The 14,796-nt window shown below is 46.7% G+C and overlaps 1 protein-coding gene across 1 annotated transcript in view; it reads left to right on the top strand.

Annotated features, from left to right (window-relative positions):
* The window catches only part of SLC13A4 (solute carrier family 13 member 4), a gene marked incomplete at its 3' end in the record, with an annotated part of 39,856 nt that extends 26,117 nt beyond the window's left edge, over positions 1–13,739 (top strand). Inside the window, exons 8-16 of the mRNA XM_079711636.1 lie at positions 39–223; positions 2,026–2,145; positions 3,438–3,539; positions 3,881–3,982; positions 4,700–4,797; positions 5,005–5,129; positions 8,578–8,739; positions 10,001–10,138; positions 13,602–13,739. Of these exons, the coding sequence (XP_079567762.1) occupies positions 39–223; positions 2,026–2,145; positions 3,438–3,539; positions 3,881–3,982; positions 4,700–4,797; positions 5,005–5,129; positions 8,578–8,739; positions 10,001–10,138; positions 13,602–13,739 (1,170 nt within the window). The remainder of the gene's footprint in view (positions 1–38; positions 224–2,025; positions 2,146–3,437; positions 3,540–3,880; positions 3,983–4,699; positions 4,798–5,004; positions 5,130–8,577; positions 8,740–10,000; positions 10,139–13,601) is intronic.
* Between the last annotated feature and the right edge of the window lie 1,057 nt (positions 13,740–14,796).

Genomic DNA, 14,796 nt, shown 5'->3' with positions numbered 1-14,796 from the left:
AGCTGGGTTGGAGAAATTCACTGATTTTCCTTTGGTAGGAAAAGCCACCAGTCCTGACCCCCAGCCCCAGGAACCAGGAACTCAAAAGAAAGTACAAGTCCCAGCATGACCAAATGATCTGCAAGTGCCTCTCTCTGAGCATCTCTTACGCCGCCACCATCGGGGGCCTGACCACCATCATTGGCACCTCCACCAGCCTCATCTTCTTGGAACACTTCAACAAGTAAGTAATTCACTCGGTCAACAAATGTTTACTAACCACCCACTGTGTGTCAGGGACAGAACCAGGTGCTGAGTATACCACAAAAAATCGAACCAGAGCAGTTTCTGTACCAAGAGGGAAAAAAGATGATCAAGTCATTACAGTTAAATGTGACAAGAAGGGTGGGATTCTGCTGTGGGAGCCCTGCTGAGGGACCCCTACCCAGTCTAGAGGGAGGAAATGACTCCCCAAAGAGGCGACGATGAAAGTGGAGACCTGTAGGCCCAGCTGGAGTTAACTAGATGAAGGGAGATCTTCCAGACAAAGAAAACAGTGTAGTAGGCTCAGAGGCAAGACAGCAGAGCACTTAAAAGAGAAAGAGGGCAAAAGGAGGCCAGGGAGGTGGACGCGCAGGTCACAGAGGGCCTCGCAGGGCCCACTAAGGAACTTGGACTTCATCTGCAAGGCCGTGAGAAGCCTTTGAGGAATTTTAGGCAGGGAGTGAGGTTATCATATTTACAGTTTTGAAAACTCATTCTGGATTTTTAAAATGGACAATGGTTTGGAACAGAAAAGGAAGGCAGCAGGAAGATAATCCAGGACACGGCTACAGATGCCCAGGAGAGAGCTGATGGTGGCCTGGGCAGCAGTGGGAGGAGAAATGGCCAGATTTGAGTGAGATTCAGAGGGAGGCTCGACTGGCCTGGGTAGGGTTAGGAAGAGCCTGAGATAGGGAAAGCCCAAGTCTCATTGTCAGGCTTGGGGTTCAGCAGCTGGGGAAACAGAGTTGCCCTTGACGTAAATGAGGGGAAAGATGAGGAAATGTTGATACAGTGGTTGAGATGTCCAGGTGGACACCTGGGCTGGGGCCACAGCTCTGCCCAATGATGAACAAGGAGTCCACCAGATAACCTCCTTGGCCCCCTAAGACCAAGGAGGCCCCCTAAGCAGTGGATGCTGATAACAGATTTGGAGATTCCAAGCCATGGTTCTCCTGTGGGCAAATTTCACGTCTAGAACCTTCACAAGGCTCTAGAGACCGAAGTTCTCCAGAATTGATGCCTTGTGTCCCCCAGTCAAAACACATTCCTTGGGGGCTTCCCTGGTGGCGCAGTGGTGAAGAATCCACCTGCTGATGCAGGGGACATGGGTTTGAGCCCTGGTCCGAGAAGATCCCACGTGCCACGGAGCAACTAAGCCCATGCACCAAAACTACTGAGCCTGCACTCTAGAGCCCCTGAGCCACAACGACTGAGCCCGTGTGCCACAACTACTGAAGCCCACGTGCCTAGAACCCGTGCTCCGCAACAAGAGAAGCCACCACGATGAGAAGCCCGCGCACCACAACGAAGTATAGCCCCCGCGCGCCGCAACTAGAGAAAGCCCGTGTGCAGCAACGAAGACCCAACGCAGCCAAAAATAAATGAAATAAATAAATTAAAAAAAAACACACATTCCTTCAGTGACTTTATAAACAAAGTACATCAGATTGCCTCCTCTATTCTGTTGTCTTGAAAACCAGATCAGAATCTTTACATAAATTAAGAGCAAACAGATCCAGAGTGATTCTCCTGAGTGCAAAGTATATACACTTCAGTGGTATCAATTTTGGATGCTTTTTTAGCTTATTTCATAATTCTTGGCAGGGTTCAGTACAGTTGCAGCTGCCAGGTGAGTTCTAGATAATGTTTTACCATATTTTTATCATTATCTCTACCATTAGCTCTGCTCTGTCTTCTTAAGGACCATTTAGCTTATTACCCCGAAATACCAAATGGAAATCCACCCTTTTCTAATCACTGACCTGGTTCTTTCCCCTCCAGCCAGTATCCAGCAGCAGAAGTGGTCAACTTCGGCACCTGGTTCCTCTTCAGCTTCCCCATCTCCCTCATCATGCTGGTGGTCAGCTGGTTCTGGATGCACTGGCTGTTCCTGGGCTGCAAGTGAGTCCCAGAGCCCTGCCAGCAAGGCTCTCCTGTCCATCCAGGGCCATGGCGCAAGCCCTGGAGGCTGCCACCCAATGGGGAGCTGCCAAGTAACCACAGAGGGTGCCCGGAGGAGGATGCAGTGGACTAGATGAGGAGTCGGGCATCACATCTTCTAGACACTCTAAACATACATGGACTCTGCACTTCGCTATGAGCTCTGCAATGAAATGTTCTTAATTTCAACCAACTGGTCAGGGGAAGTGCTGGATTCATAAAGAGTCTGAATCGGAGAGTGTTTAATGTAGTTCCATACAGAGTAATTTGAACTAATTTCTAAAGAAATGATGGCAAGTAGAAGTTCCCTTAGGCTTAATTTTATAGACATGACTGATTTATACTTAGTAGCTGTATGAAATATGCTCATATCCCTCAAAATAATATTAGACATTCCTCATGCAATATTATTTCTAATATTAATTTGCTTAGCCAGCCTTTTACACATTACGGATGCTTACTCCAAATTTGATCAGCTCTGAACACATAAAGGGAAGATGTATATGATGTTTTGCTATTAGTCCGGGGACCCAACATCCCCATTGCTCAGGGAATGTTCTCTGAGTTGACTTTTTTTTTAAATAACTCAGAGACAATTGTCAAATCAAAGATAACTGTATACTTCTATGCCTGCAGTGTTGCTAATTGAAAAGTAACAGCCACTTTCACCCCAGATAAGCCTTGTCTCTAGACAGATACACATACACACACCTACGTTTGTGTGCAACACACAAATATATAAGCATCTATACACATATGCCACATCACATTGATTCTCACTTATGTAAAGGACAAGTGTGTAGAGACTTCCCTGGTGGTCCAGTGGTTAAGACTCTGCACTTCCAATGCAAGGGGTGTGGGTTCCATCCCTGGCTGGGGAACTAGGATCCCGCATGCTGCATGGAGCGGCCAAATTTAATTAATTAATTAATTAATTAATTAAAAAACCCAACTGGGTAAAAAAAATTAAAAAGTGTGTGGAAACAACCCCACATAAGTACACTTGCACAAGTCCATGAGACATGACTTTACATTTACATACCAGAGATATACCCAAAAGGCTGGGGAGAAGGCTGATGAGAGGCTGTGTAACTTGGCAGATCAAGAGATCAAGTCGCGTGGCAGGTGGGGCGAATGGAGAGAAGCGCCATCACAGCCAGCCAGCCAGTAGTTTAGTATTTGCTTAAGACCTGTTCTCCTCTGGGCCTCAGAAGTGTGCTTCCGTTATTCTTTTGCTCATTCTCCCATCTCAGTTTTAAAGAGACCTGCTCTCTGAGTAAGAAGAAGAAGACCAAAAGGGAAGAGTTATCAGAGAAGAGGATCCAAGAGGAATATGAAAAGCTGGGAGCCATTACGTAAGAATCAGCCCTTCACCCTCTCTCCTTCCCCAGGAGAAAGTGTGGCAGGTAAACTGTGCACAGAAGCAGCCTTGTTCTCAGCGGTCCCTTGAGCTGGGGGAATTCTCCTCAACTACGAATCTAGGTATTTAGAGGTGCTACTTAATGCCAAAGTCAAGCTGGCCCAGACTCTAGGGGCCACCCTTCCCCTCTGCTGTATTCCAAGTCCAAGTGGTTAAGCAGTAGCTGCGTTTTAGGTCTTCACTATTAGAGCTCTGTATACAGGAGCATCCCAAAGCAAAGTCTGAAAGCTAACAGAAACTTCCCAGTTCCTGGAGTGGGTCTGTTTTCTTTTATAGCTACCCGGAAATGGTGACTGCATTTTTCTTCATCCTGATGACGGTGCTGTGGTTTACCCGGGAGCCTGGCTTTGTTCCTGGTTGGGATTCCTTCTTTGAAAAGTAAAGGATATTGTCTCTGAGAACAACCCCCTAACCCAAACCCTTCAGGCAGTACCCGCCGGTGTCCCCTCCTAGATTCTTCGGGATGGTCGTGAACCCAGGAAGCACTTTGTTCCCTTGAAAGTCCCCCTTTTTTAGGGAAGCTTCAGTGTGGAGTCAGGAAGAAAATAGTCTTTGGAGTCTGAGTCCAGGCTTGGGATCAAGAGCTGCCACTTACCATCCACATGACCTTGGTCTTGTTACTTAAGCTCTTGGAACCTCAATTGTTATGAGTTAAAGAAGAATATGTCTGTAGAGTAAAACACCACCTGTAAAGACCATGGCCATCGTGGCCGAGGCCTGTCCCACCCCTACATATTCCCAAGGGCCAGGGCCACAGGCCACAAGCTCTCAGTGCCAGCTTGTGACCCTCCCAGGAAAGAGAACTCATCCTTTTCTAGTCTCCTTTATCTAAATAACTCCTGACCACTCCTTTTAAGAGGTCCATAAATTCCCACTAAGACATCTACCCTAACCAGGCCCTGCCTCCAGACATTAACCGTTGCCCATTAAATCCACCACCGGACAGCATGGCAGCAACTGGCAGGAAGGAAGGTTGACGTCCCCTCTAGACTAGGTCCTCAAGAGAGGCACTGTGTTCAGACAGGCTGTCCTGAGACACTGTGTTACCCCTGGGCTTCCTGACCCTCTCCCCAGCTCTTCTTGTCTCTTCACCAGGAAGGGCTATCGCACCGACGCCACAGTCTCTGTCTTCCTCGGCTTCCTCCTCTTCCTGATTCCAGCGAAGAAGCCTTGCTTCGGGAAAAAGAACGATGGTGAGAGGAGTTCAAGAGAAGAAGTTGGGGCTGGCTCTAGTCAAATAATGGTCGAAGTCAGAAGTTTGGGAGGAGCCTTACCAAAGCCCTTCCAACTCCTCCCAGAATAGCAGAGTATCCTCTGGTTCATCAATTAGGCCCCCGTCTCCACAACTCGCACCCATTAGGGTTCATCTGGCTCTGCCTCGCTGTCTACCTGTGATCCAGGGGAGGACCAGGAGCCCTCGCTGGGGACGGAGCCCATCATCACGTGGAAGGACTTCCAGAAGACCATGCCCTGGGAGATTGTCATTCTGGTGGGAGGAGGCTATGCTCTGGCTTCTGGCAGCAAGGTAACCCTTGAATCTGTTCTTATTGGGTCCAATATTTTTCCAGCAGCTTTACCTAATGAGTCATTATGGTGCTGGGAAGGAAGATTCAGAGGCGCTGAGAGGTGAATGTTCACCCAAGTCACTGGGAAGGGAAGCGGTTCAGCCAGGAATGGACATCCTGTCCCACCTTCTAAGCTGGCACTACTGGGAACAGAGTTACAGAAAGCTGTGCCACAGTCACGGCACACAGGCATTCACACCTCACTTATGGGCCCACACTGCTACAAGCAAAAGATGTATTGGACTTTGTAGGCATGTCCTTCTGGAGTTTTGACAGTGGTGATAGGTGTAAGGTGTAAGGGCCCAGAGATGCTCCAGATTGACTCACAGCAAATTGTGAGTCCATATGCATATGGACTCCATATGCATATATTGAGACTCTTTAGAGAATGTATGCTAAAGCAGATGTAAATGCCCCCCACTTCCTGACTGGGAGGATTCGGGATGAGACTTTTTAAAGGGGGCTGGTGGGAAATAGTTGACTTTCCTAGATTGTTAGCCCTTCCTGAAATAAACAGCCCTAAGAATCAAGCAGGTTAGGGGTCTCCCTGTTTTCTTCCTCTACCTCGTCTATCTACATTCACCCATTCTAAACTTGGCTCACTTTTGACTGCCCATTCATTGTGGGCCTAAATGCTCTCTGCATCAGTAACAAAGTCACAGAATCCTCCACTTGGAAGGAGCCATGGAGGACACTGAGTCCCATCTTCCCACCCAAATAGAGATTTCCCTCCAGGACACCTCCAGTGACAGGGCAAGCCCTGCATAGCCAACAAAGAAAATTGTTCTTTACTTTCAGTTCAGGTCTTCTGGATGTCTTCCACAATTTGTTCTGGCTTTCTTCTCAGGAACCTTCTCCTCTCCTGTAATAATTATTAAAACAACAAAGACAATCAGGTCCCTTGAGATCATTTTTTTCTTCCAACTAAAAGTCCCTAGTTCCTTTAACCATTCCTCAGAGTAGTGACCCCTTACCATGCTGGTCTTTCTCCTTGGGACCACTTTGCCTTTGCTCAAACACAGTCCAGGGGTGGTCAGTCTAGTGCAGAGTAGAAGAGTTAATTACCCAAGCCCCATCCTGTATTTTTATGGAAGCTTTTATAAGGCTTCATTGTCATTCATGTCAATATTTATATTGAAACTGCAGTCAACTAAAACGCTTCATTCTTTTCATTGTTAGCCACTATTAAGCTTCAAGTCCTTCAACCAATCCTGTATACATGCTGTCAATAGTTTTGATTCCAAGTTCACAACATCATATTTATCTTTGTTGAATTTCAGTGGTTAGTTTTGGCCTCTGAGCCTAGCCTGGCAAGATCTTTTTTTTTTTTTTTTTTTTTTAACCAAAATTGTGCATGTATAGTTGGTATAACTGTAGAACCTACTGACTACTACTTTAATAATATAATTCAGGTACAATATGTGTGATTCCTACTGAATTTCAAATAATTTCAGTCTTAACATTAGTGAGGAAAATCCAATAAAAAAACTTTTCATACCAAGGGTTTAAAAAATTAAGGTTTCCTTTGTTGTGTTTTTTTCCCTAACTTTGCAGTCTAATTTACCAGTTTATTTCATTATAGTATCAACTAGTTGTTCTGAAAAAAAAATTGCCATTAAGTTATTTCACTTTACTTACAAGTACTATGTGGAAAACATGATAAGTAAAAATCCATTTCTTTATAAAACATACTGTTTCCACTCAGCTAACTGCTCTCCCTCCCCTCTCTTTGTCCAGAGAGCAAAGTTTAATGTGTCATAAGAGATAACAATTACAGAGTTCCTGTAGGTCTCGAGACTCTGCACCCACCATTAACTGAGGTAGTCCCCACATACTGGATTTATAGCTCTCGGTCAGTTGAGAAAAAAAGAAAGGGAAGTGGTCCAAGGTAAAAATGGCTACATGAGAGAATTCTGAAGCCCTTTGGTCCTCAGTCGTCTATGAGCATGTCATGAAGTGGCCAGGGTGCTGTGGAGATCAAATGAGGTTTTGATGAACTTGGAAACGAGGAGAAAGGGTGGCCTGCTGACAGTGTAGTAAGGCAGTCTTTAACAGTAACACACGAGTAGGGCTTACAGCGTGAGGAATCATAAAATGTCTCACCTTGCTTTCTGCCCTACTGCCCATTTCTTTCTTTCTTTATTTTTTTTGTGGTATGCGGGCCTCTCACTGTTGTGGCCTCTCCCGTTGCGGAGCACAGGCTCTGGATGCGCAGGCTCAGCAGCCATGGCTCACGGGTCCAGCCGCTCCGCGGCATATGGGATCCTCCCGGACTGGGGCACGAACCCGTGTCCCCTGCATCGGCAGGCGGACTCTCAACCACTGCGCCACCAGGGAGGCCCCTGCCCATTTCTTTATTGCATTTGCAATCTAGAGGGTAAACAGGAAAAGTCAGAGCTTGTCAACCATAGAAGGGAGAGGAGGGAGGGTAGGGAGAGCTGGAGAATGCATTTGGCAACCTGGGGTTTTTTAAGAACATAAACTCAATTGTACCCTTCATTTTTAGGGGAGGGGGAGAGCCCTCATCATTGGCAGATGAACATCTTCCAACCTAATGAATTATTCCAAATGGGAATATGCATTGATTTGAGTAGATGTGTACAGGTGTTGCTAATGGAAAATGTTCAAGCGTAGCAATATGCCTTTATAGCGTGTTGCCAAAAAGCATGGGCAGATGGTAGATCCTGATGTCAGCCACGATGAGATTTGAACCTGACACAGGTTGAGACTGAATGACTGTTTCTAGGCCAGTGACGTGGCACCTTCCGCACTACATGGAGATAGACCTGTAATCCCTCTCTTCTTCATTACTCATGTAAAACTTCTCATGTTCAGTCTTGCCCATTCAAGGCCCCCAAAACCAGAGGAAAGGTTACTATCCAAACATGTTGATAATTTTTCCCATTTCACGGGTGATAAAATAAGAGAAATAGATTTCAAAAGCAGGATTAAGGATTACACTTGGCAGTCTGTGTAGAGAGCATTGTTGATTGAATGCACAGCATGAGACTGTCAGAGGCCGGAGAAAGAGTAACAAGTTTGAAGTTGAGGGGCTGATCACCCCAAAGATCTCCAATCCCTGCCAAGTCATATCAGGGCTAAGGAGGATCTCAGCAAGTAGAGGCTCTCCGTGCCCTGTGACAATGACTGACCAGGAGGCCCTAAATAGACTGAATGGTGTACAATCATTAAAAAAAAAAAGAATTTGCTGGGCTACATAGTGATCTAACCATAAAAAATCAGGAATGCCTGTGGGTCCAGTCTGCCTGAAAACAGGGAAGCAAATTAGATGGCTCCTGGTGGGGTCCATTTCAGCCCCTCACCATCCCTGACCTTCTGGAGGCTAAGAATTCCACTGGGAGTGGCCTTCCCCGCTTTCTTCTCACTGCATCACCTTGTCTCCTGCAGAGCTCCGGCCTTTCCACGTGGATTGGGCACCAGATGTTGTCTCTGAGTAGCCTCCCACCGTGGGCTGTCACCCTGCTGGCGTGCATCCTGGTGTCCATTGTCACAGAGTTTGTGAGCAACCCGGCCACCATCACCATCTTCCTGCCCATCCTGTGCACCCTGGTGAGTAGAGCAGGGTTCCCAGATATCCAGACCGGCTACCACAGGAACAGACAGGGGCACGCCTGGGCCCAGGGGCAGTTCCCCGGTTGGACTCTCTCTTCTGGTCATTGCCACAGCCTTCACTGATTGGTGTTCAAGCCATAGTCTGATAAATGAAGTCTATTTCAAATAGTAACTGATAAGTAAATAGATAATTAACAACAGCAATAGTTCTAGAAACCCTTTTCCAAAGGACTAGGCTTAGTTTAGGGGCAGCCCTGAATGGAAACAAGAGTGGACAAGATAACCTTAAAACCCTAGGATTCTAATTCCCCACAATCATCATCAACCTGTCTCTCCTAAGAGGAGACCTAACAGGAGGGCGGGAGAAATAGCTACAGAAAATGGAGGCAAAATGCTCCCAGAAGTACTCTCGGCTGCAGAGACCAAAACCACAGCTGTCATCAGTGCCTCCACCCAGCTTCTCTGTCCAGGAGATTCTGAGAATTATGAGCAATGCCAGCCTCATTCCACGGTCTCAGAACAATTTGTTATTAATGGAATAGGGGAGGGAGCAACTGCCAGATCTCAGCCTGGCTAAGCAGCCCCAACGGTAATGCACCAAACAAAATGCTGCCTCCGTCCCATTCTGTGAGGTGGAACCCATAAAATGAAGGCTCCTTCTCACTGCCAACAAAATATCCTCCTGCTCTTTCTAACCCCAAACTCCTCCCAGCCACTCTTTGCTCATTGCTCAGATGACTCCCTCCACTTCTCCCTTCCATCATCCTGCCTGTGTGAGCATGGGCATGCACTTAGTTAAAACTTGGCAACATTGAGGGTAAGACCACGACGGGTTCAAGTCCCATGTAAGGCACTTATTTTACCTAGGAAAAAAACCCTTAATTCTGCACCCCAAGAGTGAGAGATGCCTACTCCAATCAAAGCAGCTTATTCATGAGATTTGTGTTTGAAGAATTTCTCAGCTAAAGAATGAAATTGTAAAACCACTTCCTTAGACCAGCACCAAGAAATGAGACATCCCTTCTGGGAAGTAACTTGGAGCCCATGTTTCCATGGGAAGTGAGTGAGCAGCGGGAACCCATCCAAGTAGCCCAGCACTACATGCTTTTGAGGGTGTGATTTAACTGCCCCCAGCACATGGTGTCCAGCCAAGGTTAGCCAACACCGAGCCATCATTTAAAGCACATTCATGAGTAAGCACAGGAAATGCAAGTCTAATCTCAAGGCTAATGCTTCTGTGAATTCTCTCTTCTCCTAGTCCGAAACGCTGCACATAAATCCACTCTACACCCTGATCCCAGTCACCATGTGCATCTCCTTTGCAGTGATGCTGCCAGTGGGCAACCCCCCTAACGCCATCGTCTTCAGCTATGGGCACTGCCAGATTAAAGATATGGTGAGTCGTGGGTGTCCTCTTCCTGCCAGGCCCACCTGCCATGAGGACAGGGATGACCGGCCCCACCACCTTCTCAAGTTTATTATTTTGTAAGCGGTGCCCTTGACCTGTCATAGCTCAGTCTGCTGTGGCAGAAAAGAATGGTCCTGGTAAAAGGTTTCTGTATGGTCCATGCGCACCAAGAATAGCAAAAATGTGCTCTTCCCAAAATCCTAATCTGGGAGAAAGTGGGAATGTGGACAGAAAAAGCTGGGACAGACACGGGATGTGACCCAGTTCCAGAAGGTAAGAGCTTGTTCTAGTCTTTGCCTCAGTTTCTTCTTTGGACTGTGGGGATATTCACTCAAAGAGTTGCTGGTTTATTCATAGAAGGTTAAGTCTGAGACATTGCATGAACCGAGGGTGATAAGAACAGGATCCTTCTATTCAACTCTCTCCCCCAAGCAAGGAACCCCCGAAGCAACAACTACAAAACGAAGCACTCACAGCTCATTTCTTAGTTTTCAGCGAGGCTCACGAAAGACAGCTCTGAGGGTACATTTTGCCGCTGATTTTAGCGTGCAGCACATCCACTCTCCACCCCTCAACCTATGCTCACTGCTATGCTTTTTAATACCCAGGGCTGACGGGGTTGGGAAAGGAGGAAAAAACTAATACAGATGACTGGGCCAGGCTGACTGAAACCCGGCCCCTTCACCCTTGCTGAGGGCCTATTGACTTTTCACTCAAATCCAAACTTGATCTCAGCAGCCCTGTAAATATCAAATGGAGAAAAGGAAGAGCTTCAGGCTGGGAGCAGATATTCAGATCCTTTCTACTTTCAAACTGCTCAGCTGAGTCATCTGAATTACTTCAGGGAAGAGAGGTCACAGCCACCCCTCGGCCCCCCTCAGGTCTTACTACACAACCCTGTCTGCCCCTACTGAGCTCTGCCCCAACTCCCCTGTCCCCACGAACCACCCCCACCGCTTCTCCCCATCCCGCTCCCTCTGCCATGTGCTTCCCCTGCTCACCCCTGCCTTCTACCCTGGAATCAAGTGATCAGAGACAGTCTTTTTTTTTTTTTTTAACATCTTTATTGGAGTATAGTTGCTTTACAATGGTGTGTTAGTTTCTGCTTTGTAACAAAGTGAATCAGTTATACATATACATATGTCCCCATCTCTCTTCCCTCTTGCGTCTCCCTCCCTCCCACCCTCCCTATCCCACCCCTCTAGGTGGTCACAAACCACCTAGCTGATCTCCCTGTGCTATGCGGCTGCTTCCCACTAGCTATTTTACATTTGGTAGTGTATATATGTCCATGCCACTCTCTCACTTTGTCACAGCTTACCCTTCCCCCTCCCCATGTCCTCAAGCCCGTTCTCTACCGTCTGCATCTTTATTCCTGTCCTGCACCTAGGTTCTTAAGGACCTTTTTTTTTTTTTTAGATTCCATATATATGTTAGCATACAGTATTTGTTTTTCTCTGACTTACTTCACTCTGTATGACAGACTCTAGACCCATCCACCTCACTACAAATAACTCAATTTCGTTTCTTTTTATGGCTGAGTAATATTCCATTGTATGTGCCACATCTTCTTTATCCATTCATCTGTTAATGGACACTTAGGTTGCTTCCATGTCCTGGCTATTGTAAATAGAGCTTCAGTGAACATTGTGGTACATGTCTCTTTTTGAATTACAGTTTTCTCAGGGTATATGCCCAGTAGTGGGATTGCTGGGTCATACAGTTCTATTTTTAATAAGGAACCTCCATCCTGTTCCCCATAACGGCTGTATCAATTTACCTTCCCACTAACAGTGCAAGAGGGTTCCCTTTTCTCCACACCCTCTCCAGCATTTATTGTAGATTTTCTGATGATGGCCATTCTGACTGCTGTGAGGTGATACCTCATTGTAGTTTTGATTTGCATTTCTCTAACGATTAGTGATGTTGAGCATCCTTTCATGTTTGTTGGCAATCTGTATATCTTCTTTGGAGAAATGTCTATTTAGGTCTTCTGCCCATTTTTGGATTGGGTTGTTTTTTTGATATTGAGCTGCATGAGCTGCTTGTGTATTTTGGAGATTAATCCTTTGTCAGTTGCTTCGTTTGCAAATATTTTCTCCCATTCTGAGGGTTGTCTTTTTGTCTTGTTTATGGTTTCCTTTGCTGTGCAAAAGCTTTTAAGTTTCAGTAGGACCCATCTGTTTATGTTTGTTTTTATTTCCATTTCTCTAGGAGGTGGGTCCAAAAGGATCTTGCTGTAATTTATGTCATAGAGTGTTCTGCCTATGTTTTCCTCTAAGAAGAAAGACTCATTTTTAAAGGCACTGGATGATGAGCAGTGAGCCGGTCCTGGGTTCTATTCCCAGCCTGGGCACCGACTCAAGACTTCAGTTTCCTCACCTGCTAAGTGAGGAGGTTCAAACTAGATGCTCTACGTGGTCCCTTTCAGCTCTAAAACAGCCTTAATTTAGCTCCTTTAGAACCTGCCTCCTCTCATCTGCTAGGAAACGTGGGCAGTTCTCCAGGCCAAAAGGCCCAGGAGACCAGGGTGATTAATAAGTCCAGGGCTTGGGCCAGAAGGCAGAAAGGCACATCTAGTCATTTGCTTAGAACAATTTCCTAGCATTCATTTTTCCCTTGCAACGTTCCCAACTTAGTCCCAGCTAGTGGACTTGTGGTGACACGCTGTATACTTGGTCATCACCTGGTAGGATGCCAGCCATCCTTGCTGTACACTTTTCCAAATGGCCCTGGCTCTGCCATCCCTCACGTCCCCCTTCTGCATGGCAGTGTCAATGCCATGACAGAAATGGAAGGGGTCAGAGCTGTGGAGGTGACATTCCCTCAGGAGAAAGCAGCAAAGGCCCCATGCCAGCCAGGGTGCCTGTGTCACCTTCCTGTGGAAGGGCTGGTGGGGAGGCAGCTGACCTGTTGCCCCAGGTGAACCTAAGGTACACTACTTCCATGAGCTGCTCCTTGGGGGAAAAAAGGTAACAGTCATAGAATACAGGCTCTCCTACGAGTCGTATGTGTCAGCACATTAAAGGCTCTGAGAGGTTCCTGCTTTACAAGCTCTGTTTAATCTTGATGAACACATTCCCTATTATGTAGCTACAGAACCCTTTTTAGGCATAACTTAACATCCCAAGATCTGGTGTTCCAAGTACATAGCTTCTAGGCCTCCATGTAATAGTGAGAGTGCTACAAACACAGAGAAGTTTCTAACGGCCGTCTCCCAGCCCCAAGTCCTCCCTGCTCTCCTGTCCTCAACAGTCCTGTGCCCCCTACAAGGCACCACTAGGGCACCCCAGGCAGTGACTGGAACAAATCAGGGCCAAGCAGGTGGGCTGTGATCACATCGGGGGTGAGGCTCAGGCAGGGGACACAGGTGGGGAGCATCTGGGGATCTGCGCTGCTGCCTGCTCACGGTGACTAGAGTCTGTGTGTCCTGCTGCTTTGTCTCCTGCAGGTGAAAGCTGGTCTGGGGGTCAATGTCATTGGCCTGGTGATAGTGATGGTGGCCATCAATACATGGGGAATTAGCCTCTTCCACCTGGACACTTTTCCCGCCTGGGCTAAGGTCAGTAACATCACTGATCAGGCCTAACACAAGTGGGGAAACGGCCCAACCAAAGGAGCTGCCAGCACCCGGCAGAAATCTGACCAACAGGCCAAGCAAACCACCAGGAGTGCAAAACCCCCAGCAGAAGATTCCGCCAGCTACCACCTCGAGTGAAGTGCAGGGAGCCTCCAACAACCAAATGCACAGGCTCGGATGTTAGTGTCTTCTGCTCTGCCCTCCTTCCTTAGCACCACAGCTCAAGGAAACCTAAAACCGTTCTCACTTCCTTGTATCTAGTCTCTCCAATCAGCTCTTTCTGAAGACAGGAAGAGACAAAAGCCTGTCTTTGTTGCCCCTCAGAGGCTAAGCCTCACAAACTGACTAGTCTCACTGGGTTTGATATTATTCTTAATTTCCCAATCCCTTTTAGGAGTAGAAGGAGAAATCCAAATCATCCTACCTATACACAGAGAGTGACACCAGTGATTTCTCCTCTTTGGGGGAAAATCTCACCTAGAACTTGAGACCTAATGTTGGCTCCTTTCTCTCAAGTGTTTCTATCGTAAGTTCTCTCCACAAAAAGTCAGTTCTTAGTAAGTCCTCTTTGTGGCAATCAGTACTCTTTTATCACTGCTCTGATTCCTTTTTAAGCGTCTCTCTTCAATGGCTTCTCTATATCTTGGCACCAAATTCCTGTAAAGAAATAGTGTCCCCTTCAGGAAGAGGCGGGTGCTGTTCTCTCTGTCAAAGGAAAAGGAAGTAGAGAAAGAAGACACATTGAGATTAGTGTCGCTCTCTTCACTCATCACTAACCAATACCACCGTGCTGGTTAAGTGTCGGGAGGGAGAAAAAATGTTCATACTTGTCTTATTAAGGAGGCCGACACTGGGATTAAGACCATAGCACTATTAATGATATTTGACGGACTTTCTTCTGGAGGTAATGAGTAGTTCGTCCCTGAGAAGACAAGCACAGAAAGGTCCAAACACATCAGTCACTTTCTACAAGTTAATGAGCCTCTTGAGGGGAGGGGAGATGTCTTAGGTCTCCTAAAGTCCCCAACAACTTATACAATATAGTAAACTGTACCTGCTCAATAAA

This window comes from Hyperoodon ampullatus (assembly GCF_949752795.1).
Source record: "Hyperoodon ampullatus genome assembly, chromosome: 9".
NCBI lineage: Eukaryota > Metazoa > Chordata > Mammalia > Artiodactyla > Ziphiidae > Hyperoodon > Hyperoodon ampullatus.
This window is presented reverse-complemented; position numbering and strand designations above follow the sequence as displayed.